The sequence below is a fragment of the Salvelinus sp. IW2-2015 genome, unplaced genomic scaffold (genome assembly GCF_002910315.2).
Source record: "Salvelinus sp. IW2-2015 unplaced genomic scaffold, ASM291031v2 Un_scaffold16473, whole genome shotgun sequence".
Taxonomy (NCBI): Eukaryota; Metazoa; Chordata; class Actinopteri; order Salmoniformes; family Salmonidae; genus Salvelinus; species Salvelinus sp. IW2-2015.
In genome coordinates this window covers 1-20,884 of record NW_019957603.1, presented here as the reverse complement: position 1 = coordinate 20,884, position 20,884 = coordinate 1, and the positions used below count along the sequence as shown (strand labels likewise).

Genomic DNA, 20,884 nt, shown 5'->3' with positions numbered 1-20,884 from the left:
TGTCTAAAACTGTAAGGGTTCAGCCTCCCGTGATCGCTCTAAAAGCACGCTGGAAATTGCTCACAAGACCAAACATTTGCTCGGTGCCCAATAAAATTAGAGGGACCATTGKTTGTAGGTAGGCTATTTAGATTGTCATTATGGAGACACCTATTTCGAACACTTTTTCCATAAAACATATTAACTCGCCAGAACTGATGTAACCACGGTAAAGCACTGGGAAATGACTTTAGGCGCACTAGAGCTCTAGATAAATTCACTCAGATAGTTTAAAGTAAACCGCATTCTAACGTTGACTTTTTATTCTTAGGGAACAGGTACCAAGCGAAAAGGGCTTTACGCATGCTTAGTTCTTGGGTCCCGGGCACTGCGCAAGTGGACATTTRAAATGGAAGCTATGGAACTCCCTCGCATGCTTCTGTTATGGGCAAAATTACACAATGAAATTGACATTGAATGTGGAGAAKGATACATTAATTTGCATCTGTTGGCCATCAAGTAGGCTATTCATTTATATGCCATTGTAGGCTACTGTTGCAAATAATATGTTGAAATGACGATATGGCTGGAGTCATTGCAAATCAATTTGTGCCACTWGTGTAGCTGGCAAACAGATGTAATAAATAGCCTGTAACTCAGGTTGTTGTTGTAGCCTTGTGTTMTTATGCAATTATTAATAGCCATGTGTAGTTAATTAAATTGGAAGTTATCAATTGTGATAATGGTCACAGGTCTATTGCAAATGTATCATTCTCCAAATTTAATGTCAGTTTCATTGTGGACTTTTCCCTGAAATTAGATGCAACGCGGAGTGCCTGTATACAGCTCTAGTGGTATATTGGCTATACACAAACCTGAGGGAGCGTTTGTTGCTATTATACAACTGGTTACGGATTGTATTAGAGATGTAAAATAAATGTTTTGTCATACATGGTATAATGGTCTGATACTACACAGGTCTGTCAGCCAATCACATTTAGGGCTCGAACCACCCAGTTTATAGTTACATTATAGGAACTGGGTGATTTGAGCTCTGATATGTTCTGATTTCGGTTGAAAGCTGTGCATATACTCATACCATGTACACTGGTAATGACAAACACTTTGTACTGTTTCTATTTTACATTGCTCCACTTTAATAGTCAAATAGGCACTCATGGGGGGGGCAGGGGGGTTTGTGGAAATATGGCCAATATTACCACTAGATGCCATTATAGGCTACACTATCCTTCCAGGCCTATTGTGCTTAATCAATTGAATCTAAAACGAATGTTGTAAATCTGACATTAATTGTATTGGAATAATTTATCTGGCGAGTTTAATTAGGCTATTTTTTCTTTTTTTACAGCCCATCTGTAAATAGCCCTGCCATCTACCTACACTTCCATTCCATATTGTTTTGTGACTCTTTTTGGCACTACCAGTATTTCTATACTTGCACATCTCTCACTGCAATATATATATCAGTGTAAATGCTTAATTGTATACTTATTCATCTATGGCTCTAATTTATTGCCTTACATCCTATTCATTTGCACATGTAATCGGAGTGCAATGGCTAGCCTAGTTTAGCGGTACGTCGCGCTTAGTAGCATTTTCAATCAGTTAGTCATTTGCTTCTTGGAGATCTTTGTTATTGGGTTTTTCCTTGCTCCTGCTAGGGCCGGCGCTTTTGTGGAGCGTTGCGGTTAACACGCTTCGGTGGGTTTAGGTGACTAGTGTGCTAGATGGGTACTCGTTCGTCCCCTTGTCGGGGAGGGGACGGTTTAAAGTTACTATTCTGTTCACTCACTCTGTATACGATGTTTCGATGTGGTTATTAAAGAATGTATATTGTTTATCCCATGGTTTAATCTGTGTTGTTTAGGTTCGTACTGCTTTGGCTTTATTTGGCAGAGTTGCGTTGTAAATGAGAAATACTTCTTCTCGTCAACTGGCCTAAGCCTGATGAATAAAGTGTGAATATAAAATATAACATTATACATTTTTTGCTAGACTTGGATACCTTGCCTCACATCGAAAGTGATATGCAAACTAGTCGTTATCAGGTAAGATACTGCGTGTGTTGGTATAATAATTAAATTCAACGATGATGTGCTTAGTGTCGTGTTTTGCAGCATGATTTTTTGTTTGTTACACCGCCATCTAATTAATTGCTGTGAGTGCTGGATTTAGGACGTCTGAACGTTCAGATCTTCTGCGTATAACCGTTAACCAGCAGTGAGGTCGACGCCTTTATGTTGACTACAGTAATCGTATGGGGCTATAAATCTAGAGCGCCTTAATTGGGTTTGAGAGCATGTTTTAACTCAAAATGGTTAAGGGATACTTCGGGTTTTGACAATGAAGCCCTCTTTATCCTACCGAGTCAGATGAATCCGCGTATACTCGACAATGTTTTTGTATCTGCAGTATAGCAGGACTAGTTGGGTAGCTGCAGCCAAAATGGCGATCGAGTATGTTGTCATATGTAAAAGTATCTATGTCAGCTTATTTCTACATGATCTATATTCTAAAAATGTGATTGTAAACATAACTTAACTAACTGCTAATAATGCCAACCTGTAAATACTGTTGTTCTTATATTGATTTTGTGGCTTGTGGAAACCGGAGTAATAAACTAAGATTTAAAAAAATAATGTTTTCTCTGCGTATATGCGCCATTTGAAAGAAGTCGAGACGGGCTGAGGGGAACCCCGAATGTCGCAGTCTAAACAACAATGGCGTGGGACATTATAGTTTTAACTGTTCCGGCTAACATTTTTTTTTAAAATGTATTTTTATTTTTATTACAACAAATCAATACAGAAAGTACACGAGGAATTCTCCGGCTACAAATTATATCGATAAAATGGGGAGATGAGACGTCAGTCCACACTGTCCACAGTCAGATCCTAATAAGGTTACAGTAACTGGATCGAGGTACATTCACGATGTACAAGGAGGTAAGATTTGATGCACACAGTATAGCGTTTTTTACTAGCTAGGTAACTAAGTTACTGTTAGTTAGCGAACGTAACGTCGTAGGTTGACAAAAGGTGTCAAGTTTGCTATTTTCACATTGTCAAATAAAGTTATGTTACTGATCTTTTCAGTTTGCTACATACAACCTTCGTAGCCAAGTAAGTGAGTTAGCCAATGTTCCAGCTGTGGCTGTGCTTGTCATCTTGTTACATGTGAGGCAAGCAGGTGTAGTGCGAGCGGCAAGGTCATTTGCTCAATTTGAAAGAATGTCTTTACATAATTCAGGTAGTTTGCTGTCAGTTAGGTAAGTAGGGTGTAATTGAAGTCTGGCTGTTTCTACGTGCAAATTAGGATGATACTTTTGAAACAATAAAAGCTAGAAATGCGCTTGAATGCACGACTCAAATGGAAGCGTGTGGTATGCGTTCTAGGTGTGCTGCTAGCGATGCCACGACCGCAACCACAAATGGAGGTATTGACCCATTGCATTTCATCCAGAATAAATTAATGTTACATAGTCAAGCCACTTTCTCTGAAATGACATCCCTTTATTTTCAGTTTAGCCTTTTTAGTTACCGACATGATTTCAAATCGCTTGCTAAAACGCACTGGCTAAATGCAAATGGTTTATGAGATTTTCATTCATTTAATAGACGCAAATTGAATATTTTGGGCCCGTTTTACAACTAAATACTTCTGTAGTATACAAAAAACAACGAAATCACTACTGTAAAATCCACAAGTCTGCTGCAATAAATCAAACCTCTAAGTTTTGTTTTTAAATTACGTCGTGGCCATTTTGCTTTCTGCTTTGTTTTAGCCTAAGTTAATAAATTAGCAATTGTAGACAATCGCTCTATTAGCTTTTCTTGTGTTTTTTATGTCGTTATTGAAATACAATTAATCTACTTGTGTTGTCTAACTCACTTCTCTTATGACTTTTTTCCAGGATGGAGTTCTGAAAGAATCACACATGAGAGACTAAATGCAAAATGCACAGAACGGCCAGGGACAGGAACCAATGCTCATATACAATAAAAGGGCCTACACGTCTGTTTCCACAGACGAGCTAAACATCCTTAGCCTCTCAAACATGGCTACATTCGCCAGTGTACGTCAGGCCTGAAGTCAACTGTAAATAAGTTACAGTTAAATTATCAAAAGTAAAGCCATTGAGGAATGAAATGCACCTGCCAACTTGAAGGGATTGTGCCAAATACGTATTGTCCAGTCCCTACACAATTGCCCAGTAAATAGTTTGCTAGTAGAGCTGACCCCATTTAGTCGACTGGTYGATTGTTTGGTCGACCAAGATTTCTTAATGTCGAGCAGTAGCAAAAACATTTTATTTATCATGGTGTACAAGACACCTGTCTGATTCACGCTTGTCTGAGTGGATTAATCCATTGTGGAGGCCGTGGGGATGGCACAGTCCATCACTCTAAGACATCTGCTACTGAAATTGTACATGGTTACATTACCTAAGAACAATGGTGCAATGCTAATAAAAAATAATGTATTTTATAACAAATGCGCCTTCTCTTGCGTTGGATAGTGGTCATTGTCCGGTGTTCTGAAACACACCAGTGCGCTGTTGAATTGGCGCCTTTTCCTAGACCATGTTGCTATGTGCATAATAGAAAAGGTAACCAGCATATTGGTGTTGAGAACAAGGTGGCGGAGGCAGCAGCAGAGTTAGGAGACGAGGAAACAGCCCTTGCCTTATTGTCTAAGAAAAGAGAGGAGAGAGGAAACCCCAACTTAATTAGGTATATAATCAATAGCATAACTGTTAAATGTGTCTGGCTTTATAAATCAACCATGTATATCTACAGAAATAAGACAAATCCTGCTTTTGTTGCCTGTTTTGGTGTTTGTTGTTTATCTTTGCTTTGCTGTAATAAAGGCTTTACACTTTTTCATTTGACCAGCCTCTGGTAATATTTATCATTTATTAAGTGTTCCAAATTGTCAGAAAAATAATAACCCTCTTTTTTGTTGTTGATCTCCTTATTGTTATTACTATTGTTATGATCATCATTATAGTAATAATAAGTAAGACACTGCATCTCAGTGCTAGAGGCGTCACTGTAGTACCTGGTTCGAATCCAGGCTGCATCACACCCGCCCGTGATTGGGAGTCTTATAGGGCGGTGCACATTTGGCCAAGCATCGCCCGGGGTAGGCCATCATTGTAAATACGATTTAGTTCTTAAATGACTTGCTTTGTTAAATAAATATATATTTAAATCATTAGTAGTCTTAGTATAGCTGCCTTGTATAGACTCTATTGAGCTGTAGGCCTAAGAGCACTTCCTGTTTAGTCTTAATACTGTAACTTACTGAGGCCTATATTTCAATACTTAAATAGGCTACTGTATCATATTCATTCGTTCATGTCATCACACAGCATACGAGTCATTCATGATTTGAAATGCAATCAAGCATTTTGGTTATCAAATAAAGGAAGCCTTGAATAATTCACTTCAACAATAAATAAACCGTTCCATTTTGGAAATTACATTCACAAATGAATGTGACTGTTTTTAGTCTTTTCTGTAATAAAGGCTCAACAAAAAAAGTNTGCATTTCAATTAAAAATTTAACCGTTTCATAATTACAGTACAACTGCATTTTTGGAGATGTGAATTAAATATTTGAATTGTAATTGTGATGTTTCAGCGGAGCGGTGAGTGTGTAATTGTGCACTACTTACGCATTCAGGCGGTCTGCAATACTTTGCCACGCTTTTTCTCTTTGCTTTATCACTGTGGCGGTGTTGCCTTTCTTCTTAATTATATMTTTTACCTCCTCGTATGCCTCCATGAGGATTTGTGCTTCCGACGGGGAAAAGTACGCGGCTCTAGTTGCCATGGTAAATCAGTTAATCTGTGATCTGTGGCGGGGTCTATTTGAGTAAGCCGTGAGCGCGCACCTATCCAGGATTGGTTTCACCTGGCTTAATGAATCCGTGTCTGCTCATCCTGGCTTGGTCTTTGTGCAACCAATTAAGCCTGGACGCACATGTTTTGGCTTCATTGAGCTCAGCTGAGTCATTTATCCCGGATGTCTTAATTCTACTTTTGTGCAACAGGCCCCTGAGCCCTAAAAGTCAATACATGTTTGGTCATCGTGGGTATTGAATTGGATAGATGGGTTGAAAGAAAAACGGATTACTTCCTTAACATACATACACTAAGGCCAGCACAGTGCATTCAGCAGCAAGACACTGTGATCACGTGATCAGCCCAGATGGATGACATCATCATTGAGGAGAGTCTAGGACAAAGAGGAAGGAGAGATAGGAGGAGGATAGTGAGAAGGATTGGCTCCTAATTCTGCCATTCTACATGATTTATCCGGTACTGTTCCACAAAATGACTTTGGATGCAAATTTATATATAACCATACTTAAAAATGTGGGTATTTGTTTTAGGTATGGTGACATTGCCAGGTTTTTTTTGAGCATTCTGGCATGGCTTCCACGGTCACTCCCATTGATTTGTCATCAATTATAATGATAAAGCTGTCCCTACATCTAAACATTGGATTGCTCACTTTCAGTGGTATCCGTGATAAGATGCTTTTTTAATTGGGGTGAACTATCTCTTTAAACGGGGTGACAGAGGACATCCTTTAGGGTAAATCCACTACCTTCCCATGCATTCCCTCAATTGGAGAAAATRTGTCTTCTCCCTACATAACATTTCTTTTTTTTGTTCAATCGCAAAGCGATTTAAAAACGTAAATGTCAGCCTCATACAGGCGCATTACATAGTGTGCACTGGCTGTGCATAAATCTGGGAGCGCCGCCCCTCTCCATCAGCAGTTGTTGCGTCGGCGCTGACGGGCTGAGCATACAGTACACCCATTAATTCAGACACAAATAGAGATCTCTCTGCGTAGGCTATTTCTTTGTATTTTCCCTTATTGTTCGATCCTCCTCAGAAAAAATGGTAAGTCATGTAGTTTTTCAGCAATAATAAGCCTGAAATAATTACGTGTTTGATGTTTTCTGTTGAGAATTTCTCAAATGATGAGACAATCACTACACGACCGTATAGTGGCTATAATGGGTCGATTTTTATTGTATCGGTCAATGAATTCGAAATAGGGGCGAATTTGCAACATCTTGGTGTTGCTAACCCACTTTTAAATGACGAATTTATTTAGACTGAATCAACGCGTTTGGGATAGGTATTGCATGCTATTTCGGTTTATCACAAGGCTATTACATAAAATGGGGATGGAATTAAAGAACACTACATTTAGAATGCATACTTTTTGGTAGCTATTGAACACAGTTGAATTGTACAGTATTCATCAAATACAGCAGCATTTATTTATCTATCCAGGTAATGGATAGGAAATTGGAATAAAATGGGATCTTATTCTTAAGGTCATCCATTGTGTTGCTAGGTGGGAGAGGGCAGACTAGGTGGGGACAGAAGGGGAATATATGTCTCTCTCTACTGTAACATGTGTCTACAGTTGTAGACTGTCTAGTTTAACCCTGAAAATAAACCTATTCCACCCCAGCTTCCTTTTAATTCCTTAGTGATGTAATATGACCTCCTTGTCAGCTTAGTAATGGTTATAGGTGTAAATGGCAATATTCCTCTGCACATCAGTTGATTTGTCTCCATTGTAACTGTTCTCTAGTTTATCCATTGCAATTGTTCTSTAGTTTATCCATTGTAAYGGTTCTCTAGTTTACATGTAGCCTACCCATTCTTCCACTAGGTGGTRTTTTAGCCAATTGTAMATTTTTGTCAAATGTATTGTAATTCTGTTACATTACATGTTTTTCCATTTATTTTCCAGCGTGAGTGTATCTCTGTCCATGTAGGTCAGGCTGGAGTYCAGATTGGCAATGCCTGCTGGGAGCTCTACTGCCTGGAGCATGGGATCCAGCCGGACGGGCAGATGCCCAGCGACAAAACCATCGGCGGAGGAGAYGACTCCTTCAATACCTTTTTCAGTGAGACTGGGGCTGGAAAGCATGTCCCCAGGGCTGTGTTTGTGGACCTGGAACCCACAGTTGTTGGTAAGATTTCTGTTTCTCATTTAATTGAAATAAGGGTATSTCAAAGAGGTTTTCCTTTGCTTTCTTGCTATTGAGCTCCTTAATGAGCTGTTCATTTTCTCTCCTCAGATGAGGTGCGCACTGGGACYTATCGCCAGTTATTCCATCCTGAACAGCTCATCACTGGCAAAGAAGACGCTGCCAACAACTACGCTCGTGGACACTACACTATTGGCAAAGAGATCATCGACCTGGTGCTGGACAGGATCCGCAAACTGGTGGNCATCGGGTTGAGACACAACATGCTCTTGAATACAGGGTGAGTAATGTTTTGGATAAAATAAAAAAAAATAGGAATACAATTGAAATGTAAACTTTAAATAAATAGCAGCTGTCCAGGCTGAAAATGTTGGCTCACATTACACTGAAATACAAGAACATTACCATCAAAGATGAAATTGCATTGAATCGAATGAATCAGATCTTACCATTCGTTTGTTGTGCTGTGTATTTCAATATTGTGTATTAAACCTTTTCCCTTGTCTTCCAATAGTTGTATTAGTCTGTGACTCAAGGTCTACGTTAAGATTGAAGACAACAGGGATGGTGCCATTGTTATAATTCAAAACTCCTAAGAATCCAGGGTTGTGGCCCTTATTCCAGTGAGATGGTGAGGATTGGAGAACCATGGCACAGTTTCAAAGCAAAATGGATAGTATGTTAAACATTTAATTATTTAATTATAAACCCTGTTTTGAAAATTGTCTAGAATTTTATTAAGTCTTTGAACATAGTCAAATCTTCCAGAAGGGAGATGGCCTTGACAACGCAAATGGAAACATGGAAAACATTAAAATATGATATCTCTCAACTTGAAACTGTCAATCGCTCCTCAATCTCAACTCTCATCTCCACCATAACCCCAGCTCTTCAACCCTGCTTTGCCCAAGTGTGACCCCCCCCCACCCTGCCGCATTGACTCTAATATACTGGTTCTATGAAACCATTGCTGTAGAAAATAGACAAACATATTTTTAAACAGTGATGATATGTTTTCATGTTCTCTATTTACAGATAGATCTACCAATCATTTTGGTGTTTCTAACCATTGAGCTCTCTAGTGCATGTGGTAGAGCAGAGTACAGAACAGGTGTTGAATGCTGTCCTATGTGTTCTCCAGGTAAGGACCAGCTCTGTATACTATATGGACTATTATGAAGAAAATACATTCCAATACCAATCAATCCATGACACTGACCTTCTATCCCGCAGGAAACCGGGTACATAAACACTGTACAGAATTTACAAGTACTTCCTGTGTCCCCTGTACCGACTCCACTTTCCTTGATGAACCCAATGGTCTTACRGCRTGCATACTGTGTACMAAYTGTGACCCWGGCTTTGGTTTGACGGTAAAGCAGTCATGTAGACCTTCATCAGACACGGTCTGTGGGACACTGGAGGGGTTCTACTGTCWWGACCCAACTAAGGATGGTTGTAGAGCAGCCCAGAGACACMRCAGCTGTAAAYCTGGTCAATACATCAGTSACACAGGTATGTCTTCATGCAAATCTTCCATTGACATCAGTACATGATTTATGCAGTCGTGAGTTAAGCACATCTCAAGTTAGRATCCTTAATKAGTTTCACCCTGTGTTGGTGCAGGAACAACATYTACWGATACTGTGTGTTCTGACTGTACTGGTGACACCTATTCAAATGGATCATTTACATCCTGCCAGTCATACACACAGTAAGTGTGTCTCATGTATAATGGTTATTTACCCCAAAATATAAACTAAATACGACAATAATATGCTCACATAGAAATGTAAAACTAAATGTTGGATGACTAAATTGTTGATTATCAGTGGTCTATCTCTCTTATTATAGATGTGATACCTTGAAGCTTCAGCAAATTAAACCTGGAACTCATTGGTCCGACTCTGAATGTGGACCACAGACCTCCCCTCCCATAGCTGTAATAATATCTGCTGTGCTGGTGGTTCTAGCTGTGATAGCAGCAGTGATTGGAGTATCTATTTTTATAAGAAARGGAAGAAAAAAACTATCTGGTAAGATGATTTTGGTGGGAGGGAATTGTTTTAATTAATTGCCTAGATCAGGGATGGGCAACACCCCCGCCACACACACATTGTGAGCAACATATTTTAGTGGCCCTCCTCTTGACACCGGAGAGACATTTGTTAGGTTTTAGGGCGTAGAGAAAATGAAAAGCAAGTTTGCTGTAATTCTGCACATTTTGCCATGGGTCAGAGGGAAATGTTTGCAGTTTTTAATATGATATCTGAGTGAGACTAACAAATTCAATGAGGGCCCCCTGGCCGGTAATTCGACCATGATACGTTTAGATAGCTGGCCGCTAAACTAACTTAGATGTCTAAAAATGTTTTGCTGACATGGGATAACTGACTGACTATCAGTAACTGACATAAGAGAAACTGCTGATGCAAAACAAAATTTCAAAATTGCATCTTGTGTGTTCTACTATTCTAACTTGCAAACAGTAAGTTGAGACCCTGACTGAGTTTCAGAGAAAAAAAAGGTTGTTTTTTGGGAATATTGGTCCGAGGGCCTTCAAAAGCACGAGGGCCACCAGTTGCCCATTCCTGGCCTAGATGAACAGTGAGAAATATCCAGTTTTTGTCAATTCTGACAATACCACTGCCTACTGGTCATATGACGATATTGAWTATTTTGTCTCAACGCTAATGCTTCTATTTCTACAGAGACACAAAGGCCTACAGATGTACATAAAGGCCTACAAACACCTATAGAGGTATGTTCATGTGCACCCTCCCTCTGTATTTTATAACATACTTACTGTGGCAAGGAGATAGATGACAGAAATTGTTCCGTTATTTCTACTGACTCGAGAGTTCCACTTTTTATGTTTTATTGAGTTGCGGTTTCATTTGAAGGAATCAGACACTGAGGGAGCAACGCTGTTTGTGGGAACAAGAACAGGTAAAGGTTCTGTTAACATATGTACAGAATGGTATGCATGAGTTCTCGTGAACTTCAGCCAAAATATGTATGACTTAGTACCTGTCATCTTTTTCATGTAAACTTGACATGTTATTAATATTATCCTTACCAGATTCATGCCCCTAGGACATTCTTTACAACAATCCAGTTTGAGGTTCATTGGCCTGAGACGTAGTAGGGTCCAACTTCTGTCCACTACATGGTAAATGTGATCTAAACTCCATTTTTAAATAAAAGTTGGGGCTGACACATTTGTTTTGTGGTGTACTGATTAAACCAACTATGACCTTAATACATGGCCTAAAACCCGAAAACACAATTCCAAGGAAAAAACATTTYTGTAAAACCTTCCAATAGTGGGGACGAAGATGTAAACCCTAGTAGGAGCTAGGTCTGTACTGTCCAGGGTAAGGTCAGATGGCCTTCATTTTAATGGTCAGTCCAAGTCATTGCGCGTAACTGTAACTAAAGGAGTTTTGGATGACACTGCACCTGGTCTTTGGATGATGGTGCAGGATACAATCGCATTTTGGAGCAATTGTCCTTGAATTGAGGAAATCATCAGATAATCCCACAACATCGACATGAAACTTGTGCTTCTGGTAATGGTGTACTGTAGATTCTGTTGATACAAGCTGTGCAAATGACCTTTGAATAACATGGCCTGGACACTGGTTTCGAAAAAATGGACTTGTTGTGTGACCATGGATTTGTATAATCCCATTCCCCACAAAGGCAATGGTGCAAAGTGAAGGCTATGTCCAGTGTGTGACCCTGATGCATCCCAATAGGACTCCAATTAATAATAAACACTTCATGACTTTTACAGTCCTCCATGATTGTATAGTTCCTTTGCTTTTGATGCATATTTTGTACATATTGTATTATATAGTGTTTAGCAGATTATTCACGTAATATTATAGTGTTTAGCAGATTATTCACGTAATATAGATTTTGCATTGGTCATGACTTGTGCTTGTTTTACCACCCATCAGTGCTCAAGTCTCTCTGATGTGTTTTTTTTCCTGTGTAAATATGGTGGCAAATCCATTGTCCCCTCGTGGGATTAATAGAGGRTCTGCAGTAAAATGTTATGTTCAAGTGTTCCAATGACCTTACATTGTAAAAATGTATTAAAGCAAAATGTGAACTGCAAGGATGTGAGTGACCCAGTTAAGTTTATTTGTACAATGCACCTCCTAATATTTCAGACCTATTATAGACTAAATTCAATGTTTTTTAGTTATACTTCAGGGAATATATGCATTTAAGAATTTGAACGGGGCCAATACGTCATATCCGGTGTCATATGTGAACGCACCCTGCTTGCTATACTAGCTAAACAAGAGGCACAGATAATTGACTAATAATAGTGCTTTAAAAGCATATGTGACATATAATAGTTGGCTAGTATCAGTATTAATGTATCGTCACAACGTTCTGACGTCTTTATCAAGTGAAAATGGTATACCTGTCGTCTGCACAGTATTTCCTCATTGGTAAGTTAGCTGGTTGAGCTACATTTAGGTTTTACAAAATTGTGATATAAAATGGCGTCCTGCTAAATTAAATAGTCCAACTATCACATTTCAGATTGAATCAGCAAACTTGCGTTATCGATGCTAGTAACTGACTTTACAACCACAACCATGTGCATGTTACCAAAGCAATAAGACGTATGCAAGCTATGTTGAAACCAACGAGTTTAATTAATCCTTCCTTGCCTAACAGTTGCACCACAGAATAATTCATATTTGATAGCACTATCCCTTAAAATAGTCTATGTATAGTTAGCTACAACAATCTGTTTTACGACATTAACTAGATAATACGAGAAGAAAAACATTAAAACAAGGTTGTGGGAGCAGCGGAAGTCAAGCGCACATTCATTAGTTTCAATCTGACGGACGCAAAATCTCAAATGATAATTATATTAACGTTTTATGACGGATTTAGATAAATATTCAGACTTACTTTGTGATTAGTCTAGCGTACTCATCTGATGTCGTGGTTACAGTATTTCGGAACCAAAATGAATTGTTCATCCTGCTACGGTAGGCTACATGGTCAGGTGTGGGTAAGGTTTGCGGCGCCTGGATTTTTTCTTCTTTTTTTTTAACCACGCCTGACGCGAAGTCGATATGTTGATGTTGTCTTAATCAGTCTGACAGTCGTTGCCATCCGGCCACCATCTTGTGGGTTTCCACTTATTAGGGGGAGGAAGACACGAAGTTATAATTTGTTTTAATTACAAGTTCCAGTCTGTTTATTTTCAACTCCAATGTCATTGTTAAGTGCATGGCATGGCAATTAAGGAGTTGTCAAGAGAGAACAAACAGACTGGCCCTTAGCCAATGCATCTTTTTTGTCTGTTTCAGGTTTGAATTTTATGCATGTATTTGGAAGCGATTGTGGTCCAGCAGAATACAAAAAGTCTGATGGGCAGTGCTGCCCAATGTGTGGTAGAGGTAATGTTAATTTATGCATTAGCTTTTTCAATGTTGCTGAATTGCACGTTACCAGTAAACAAGGGGCAGGCACATTTCTACATGTAGCCTACAATATCTCATACACTACAGTGTTTCAGAAGGATTTATGCAGTAAATGGGAGACATTGTTTGTGTCCGAAGATCCATACTAGCGTACTACATGCTTAAACTGCAAACTATGTACTCATCGTCGCATACTATTTAGCACGTACCGTTTAGTAAAAAGTGTGCCACAATACAGTAGCGGCTCCTGACTGCGTTCCAGTTCCATTAATTTCTCTAAACTCTGAATAGAATGTAGTGATAGGCCTACTCAGGCTGGTTATAGGCAGCCTATCACACTCAACCTATACCGTAGCCAATAAAGTCCATCTATCCTATTTAAAGAGGACAGAAACAGATCATTTGGTTCCATTTCAACATATTTATTAGTGACATCAAAGTGCTGTAACATGTATAAATTATATCAAATAGCCTAGTACACACACCAAAACTTTAAAAAAAATCAAATCAAAAGGTATTGCACAGAAAAACGTGGACAGTCGTGTGCATCCCAAATTCAGAACTGCTGGACAGCAACATAATAAACTAAAGCACTTTGGGAACGAGATCAGAATGACCGCTATGGCTTGATCCATAACTTCAATAATTCAAAAGGTAGCCTAGATTACAAAACTAAAACAATCCGTTCAAATCAAAAGGCTTGATTTAACATGACATCAATAACGCAGCCACATCCAGAGTCCCCGGTGCAGACACATTCAGAAATCAAAGTTGGTTTAGTATTTAGTTTAAAAGCGCTGGCAAAGGCCAAGAGAACAAGAAACACTTTTCAATGAGAAAACAGAAATCCACTTTGGGTAAAAAACTAAAAAAGACCAGGATGCAATACTCATKATCATTTTAAGGAGAACAAAAACTACTTGGGCTACATTTGAACACCACGGCAGAAGCTTCGCTATTCAGCATGTTCCCAAYTAAAGGGTCACTTTTTCACATTTTAACATATTTACTATCTCCAGAACCATACCAGTATGTAGTGAAAAAGATAGAAGATCAGGTCCTGAGAAAACAACCCCCTTGGATGTCACCGGGGGCCAAAAAAACCTTAATGGTGCAGAGAGCTGTGTTCCTTGAAACACTGGTTCTGTCCGAATACCCATACTTGCGTCGTAAATAGTCGGCCGCCTGAGTATGCGAAAAAGGATGTGATATTTAAAAAATCGAGTWTACTTTAAATGCACCGATGTCACTCATTTCGGCTTTGACAACATCTGATCAATTAAATATGGGGATACCCTACCGAAATCAACAAAGAGCGGGAAACATGTAAAAACATGTTTTTATAGCAGATACATTTTCGAAAATCGAGTATGGTTTAAATGCCAGGATGTTATACTCGATGTTCGATGCACACTTTTCCTTAATGCATTGGAAGAGGTAGGCGGTGAGTGATAGGCCCTAGTTCTCTTCAAGTAGCCAAACAACAAAACTAGGCTACTTAAAGAAAATATGTAACATCTCAATAAGTTAYTTTTTTTTTTTTTTCTATGATTAGGCTTGGTGGTCCGCAGAGATTGTACAATAGAGTCCAGCACATCTTGCATACCCTGTATCAGAGGGACCTTCATGAACGAGGCCAATGGTCTAACCAAGTGCTTTCCCTGCAGTCCCTGTGACCCAGGTACATTTACAATTCTTCCAAACCTTCCCATCTTTCCTTTTAGCAGTACACATCATACCCTTTTCACTGCAGAGCTGAGTTGTGTGGCACTGGCTTGGTTCTGCATCCACCAACTGGAAAGTACAATGTAAAAAAGAAAATATCCTGAGTCAGTGTCTTACGTTTCAGTCACCACAATAGTGTGAAAAGGGTATGAAGGTGCTTCTCATAAGTAGTCCTCTGAAATGAATCAACCCTGATATTTTCCAGGACAGGGCCTGTTCACTCAGAGCAGAGTGCAAACCAACAAGTAACACAGTCTGCGACGTTCTAGATGGATACTACTGTAGAAGCTACTCATCCAACTCTAAGTGTAGCTTTGCAGTAGAACATACACACTGTTCACCGGGACAGAGTACTAAATCACCTGGTAAGTATGAATAGAGGCTAAATATTGTACAGGACATAATAATTCTGATGAATTTAACATGGGCTCTAGATAGCTTAGTGTTTTTTTCTCTGGTTTCTTTTTGAAGTGAAGTCATACCTCAGGTGATTTTGACTTCTCCAGCAACACAATTGTTATCTTTTGAACATGATAACATTGTTTATTCTCACTTTATAGGAACAAAGACAACAGATACCATGTGTGAGGAGTGTCAACATGGCTTTACTCACAACATGGTGTGAACTGCACTGCTTGGACTGAGTAGGTCATCGTTCGTGTACTAGAGTTTCTTAAATTGCTTTAGGTTTCTTTTTTCTTAAAAATAATAATTGGGACATTGATGATATTACATTTCAGATAGCAGGATCAATGCTCTGATAGCAATCTATAAATTCAGTTCTGGCAACCGAATTCTGGTTGACAATATACAGTGAGGGAAAAAAGTATTTGATCCCCTGCTGATTTTGTACGTTTGCCACTGACAAAGAAATGATCAGTCTGTAATTTTATGGTAGGTTTATTTGAACAGTGAGAGACAGAATATCAACAAAAATATCCAGAAAAAACACATGTCAAAAATGTTATAAATTGATTTGCATTTTAATGAGGAAATAAGTATTTGACCCCATCTGCAAAACATTACTTAGTACGTGGTGGCAAAACCCTTGTTGCAATCACAGAGGTAGATGTTTCTTGTAGTTGGCCACCAGGTTTGCACACATCTCAGGAGGGATTTTGTCCCACTCCTCTTTGCAGATCTTCTTCAAGTCATTAAGGTTTCGAGGCTGACGTTTGGCAACTCGAACCTTCAGCTCCCTCCACAGATTTTCTATGGGATTAAGGTCTGGAGACTGGTGAGGCCACTCCAGGACCTTAATGTGCTTTTTCTTGAGCCACTCCTTTGTTGCCTTGGCCGTGTGTTTTGGGTCATTGTCATGCTGGAATACCCATCCACGACCCATTTTCAATACCCTGGCTGAGGGAAGGAGGTTTTCACCCAAGATTTGACGGTACATGGCCCTGTCCATCGTCCCTTTGATGCGGTGAAGTTGTCCTGTCCCCTTAGCAAAAAACACCCCCAAAGCATAATGTTTCCACCTCCATGTTTGACGGTGGGGATGGTGTTCTTGGGTCATAGGCAGCATTCCTCCTCCTCCAAACACGGCGAGTTGAGTTGATGCCAAAGAGCCCATTTTGGTCTCATCTGACCCACAACATGTTCACCCAGTTGTCCTCTGAATCATTCAGATGTTCATTGGCAAACTTCAGACGGGCATGTATATGTGCTTTCTTGAGCAGGGGACCTTGCGGACGCTGCAGGATTTCAGTCCTTCACGGCGTAGTGTTTACCAATTGTTTTCTTGGTGACTATGGTCCCAGCTGCCTTGAGATCATTGACAAGATCCTCCTGTGTAGTTCTGGGCTGATTCCTCACCGTTCTCATGATCATTGCAACTCCACGAGTGAGATCTTGCATGGAGCCCCAGGCCGAGGGAGTTTGACAGTTCTTTTGTGTTCTCTCCATTTGCGAATAATTGCACCAACTGTTGTCACCTTCTCACCAAGCTGCTTGGCAATGGTCTTGTAGCCCATTCTAGCCTTGTGTAGATCTACAATCTTGTCCCTGACATCCTTGGAGAGCTCTTTGGTCTGGCCATGGTGGAGATTTTGGAATCTGATTGATGATTGCTTCTGTGGACAGGTGTCTTTTTATACAGGTAACAAACTGAGATTAGGAGCACTCCCTTTAAGAGTGTGCTCCTAATCTCAGCTCGTTACCTGTATGAAAGACACCTGGGAGCCAGAAATCTTTCTGATTGAGAGGGGGTCAAATACTTATTTCCCTCATTAAAATGCAAATCAATTTATAACATTTTTGACATGCGTTTTTCTGGATATTTTTGTGGTTATTCTGTCTCTCACTGTTCAAATAAACCTACCATTAAAAGTATAGACTGATCAATTCTTTGTCAGTGGGCAAACGTACAAAATCAGCAGGGGATCAAATACTTTTTTCCCTCACTGTAATTACAGGCTCGCTTAATGTTAAAACTATTTGAATTCATTCACTTTTTGACTGCACCCCTTTTGATTTGAACGGAACCTTCCATACATATTTGCCCATTGTAGAAGTGCTCAGAAAGTGGCTTTTTGGGACCCGAATGCCAAAACATTCAAGAGATAAAGGTGCTGACCTATTTTGTGTACCCCACCACACCATGAGACTTCATCACTGGAAAAGATTAATGGTTGAGATCGATATAATTTAAAAGCTTACAAATAGTTAGAAAACCCTATTTAATAATTTCTTAGACATTTAATTTGATGATTTATTTTTGTTATCTAAAATCTCCTATTTTAGGTCATGAGATTTTTGTGTTGTGCCACCATCGGGTTGAGACACAACATGCTCTTGAATACAGGGTGAGTAATGTTTTGGATAAAATAAAAAAAAATAGGAATACAATTGAAATGTAAACTTTCAAATGGTACAACAAAGATGGTTGGAGGTCCACACATCAGTGAATGTTGATTTGAATGGGAATATCTGTTTTAAATTACACTCTCAATCCTCCATAGGAAACCTTTTGAAATCATAGAAATATAGATAATAGAATAAACATGACCATTTAAGTTGACATTTAACTGGTGGGTGAACCGGCGGCCATCTTTGTGGTTGTAATTAGTACTCATCACTGGTTGGCCATCTTTGTGGTAGTAATTAGTACTCATCACTGGTTGGCCATCTTTTTGTGGTAGTTAATTAGTACTCATCACTGGTTGGCCATCTTTGTGGTAGTAATTAGTACTCTCACTGGTTGGCCATCTTTGTGGTAGTAATTAGTACTCATCACTGGTTGGCCATCTTTGTGTAGTAATTAGTACTCATCACTGGTTGGCCATCTTTGTGGTAGTAATTAGTACTCATCACTGGTTGGCCATCTTTGTGGTAGTAATTAGTACTCATCACTGGTTGGCCATCTTTGATGTCACGTAGGTTGATATCTTTTCCAGTGATGAAGCCATGGATGTCTCATGGTATGGTCGGGCTTGCAAAATGGCAAAATTTGGGCACCTTTTATCTCCTGAATGTCTCATTCAGGTCCTAAAATTAAAATTATAAAACCTGACATTCCAATATGCTGTAGTTGACCTATCTAGTTAAATACAACTTTATGTGTTGCTTACTCTGCAGTTGTGCAGCAATGGGACGCATGAAGACTGAAGATGGAAATTCTAGACAAGATGTTATTTGTAACAAAGTGCCATCAAGGAGTCATGTCACTATAATAGCTCCAATATTATTATTAGGCCTGACAGTAGCTGCACTGTTTTGTTTCTACCTGGCAAGAGGTGAGTCCTTTGGTTATTTAACTTTATGTCTCTATTAAATGAGTCACTTCTTTAAAGGCATGTCATTGTCCTGTAACTTGCTATTGTAATACATAAACATGCAATTCATGGTGAGTTGTCTTTACCCCAACTAATCTGATTATTCTTGTGTTTTTTCAGCTAAACGTAAGAAAGGTCAGTCTCTATTTATTTACATTAATACCTTTCTCACCATGTTAACTAGTTTGTTTTGCCTCTATTAATCTGACTATTTCTACTGAACTTTCAGAGCTGCATGAGGTAAGTCATTCTATTTCAACTTCTCTATTCATTTGACGTTTTAATATAAACCCTCATATTACATTGTTATGCTAGCAAATCCATTGTCAAAGTTAGTTTTTCCTGCTAAATTGTTGCTAGTGAGTGAAATTCTGTTAATTTTATGGATTAAGAATCCAATGTTATTGTCATTTAGTCCGTTTTAGTTGCTGTAGCGATCCTAACTTGTGTAATACCTCATAGGTTCCTGTGCAAGAAACGGGACCTGTACACGTCTCCAGTAATTCCCTGTAGGTCATCCATTTGGATTCAATATTTCAGACTATCATAGTAATAACTGAATAAACAGATTACTTTATACTAGGGCTGGAACAATACCAGTATTATGACAAGGAAACAAAAGACGAAGCAGATATAACTTTGTTAGGAAAACAGCCCTAATGTTGTTAACAAACATCATGTTGTCATGCAGTCACATGTATTTATAGTCCAAGCTTTAGCAGACAATATTTTACATACAGAAGGTTTTTAAAGTACCAAAGAGTTTGGTCTGCTTCGTGGTTTAATTTTTGCCATGGACAGAACATTTAAATACTGGTATCGTGCCGGCCCTACTTTATACTATTACTAACTAAATGATTGACTTGTTTGCTTCTTGTTTTCCAGAGTGGAAACAGCAGAAAATGTGCCTGGTAATGTTGTAACTGATGTTCCACTAAACTGAGGAAGTGCCATGAATGCATGCAGATACCCAGAAGGCTGTAAAACTAGAGTACTAATGAACAGCAATGCATTTGCTCCTGCATTTTGACTAATAAGCGCACTTATCTGGAGTGGACTGTTAAATACAGTGACAGAAATTGGTTAATTTTATCCACATGTTCTTATATTTACCAAAACATTGTTACTTTTTACTTAAACTTTTTATATTAACAGTACCTGTGCATTTAACAAAACAATTCATATTTCACTGTTTTGATGATTGTTTGAATAACATTTCAATTGTATTCCCATGTTTTAACACACTTGTACATTTGTCAATATTGGCAAAAATGATCAACATCAGAATACAGTGGTGCCACAGGTGCACATTTACATTACATTTACATTTAAGTCATTTAGCAGACGCTCTTATCCAGAGTGCACCATGGACATGTAAATAGTGCCATACATGCACCCAATTGTATTCAGTCGGCTGATATGACTTTTGTTGGCCTTGATGTTTTTTGCATTGTTTTCCTTTTATTTTTCTCTTTTGTTCATGTTTTGTTGTTGGTGGGGGCTTGGGGGTGTATAATGATTTAATTGTATTTATTTTTGGCGGGGGGTTGTTAAGGAGCAGCTCTCTGGGAACTGTGGGGGGGATCTTGGAGGGCTGGTGGTTGAGAGCTTGGGCCGGTGGCTGATAGGTTGCTGGAGATCTGTCGACGTGCCCTTGAGCAGGGCGCTGCCCCTGGTTGCTTCTGTGGGTCGCTCTCGATGGGAGTCCGTTAGATGACTGAAAAATGTAAATGTAACATAAACAAAACAAAAAGAGCAGCTGCAAGTAGATTGTATGTTTTAATATTCAATTATAAAAAATACACTACCGGTGTATTCAAATAGCCATCCTTTGCCTTGACAGCTTTGCACACTCTTGGCATTCTCTCAACCAGCTTCATAAGGTGGAAATG

General features: G+C 39.1%; 2 protein-coding genes, 1 long non-coding RNA gene and 1 pseudogene across 3 annotated transcripts; 3 read left to right on the top strand and 1 right to left on the bottom strand.

Annotated features, from left to right (window-relative positions):
• The first annotated feature begins 6,827 nt into the window (after nucleotides 1–6,827).
• On the top strand, nucleotides 6,828–8,559 carry LOC111966774 (tubulin alpha-3 chain-like). The gene is made up of 4 exons (XM_024146658.2): nucleotides 6,828–6,920; nucleotides 7,789–8,011; nucleotides 8,120–8,309; nucleotides 8,544–8,559. The coding sequence occupies exons 1-4, from the start codon at nucleotides 6,918–6,920 to the stop codon at nucleotides 8,557–8,559; spliced, it is 432 nt and encodes a 143-aa protein (XP_024002426.1). The 5' UTR covers nucleotides 6,828–6,917.
• Nucleotides 8,496–10,836, top strand: LOC112080751 (tumor necrosis factor receptor superfamily member 14-like). Its single transcript, XM_070442701.1, has 6 exons — nucleotides 8,496–8,660; nucleotides 9,065–9,170; nucleotides 9,263–9,544; nucleotides 9,635–9,743; nucleotides 9,884–10,065; nucleotides 10,741–10,836. Exons 1-6 carry the CDS (start codon nucleotides 8,658–8,660, stop codon nucleotides 10,824–10,826), a joined length of 768 nt encoding a protein of 255 aa, XP_070298802.1. The 5' UTR covers nucleotides 8,496–8,657; the 3' UTR covers nucleotides 10,827–10,836.
• A 1,475-nt stretch (nucleotides 10,837–12,311) lies between these two features.
• On the top strand, nucleotides 12,312–20,313 carry LOC112080753 (tumor necrosis factor receptor superfamily member 14-like; annotated as a pseudogene).
• LOC139027470 (uncharacterized) lies at nucleotides 14,622–15,485 on the bottom strand. Its single transcript, XR_011479558.1, has 2 exons — nucleotides 15,407–15,485; nucleotides 14,622–15,316 (listed from the first exon to the last, which is right to left on the bottom strand). It is a non-coding gene; the product is annotated as an uncharacterized lncRNA (long non-coding RNA).
• Nucleotides 20,314–20,884: the final 571 nt, after the last annotated feature.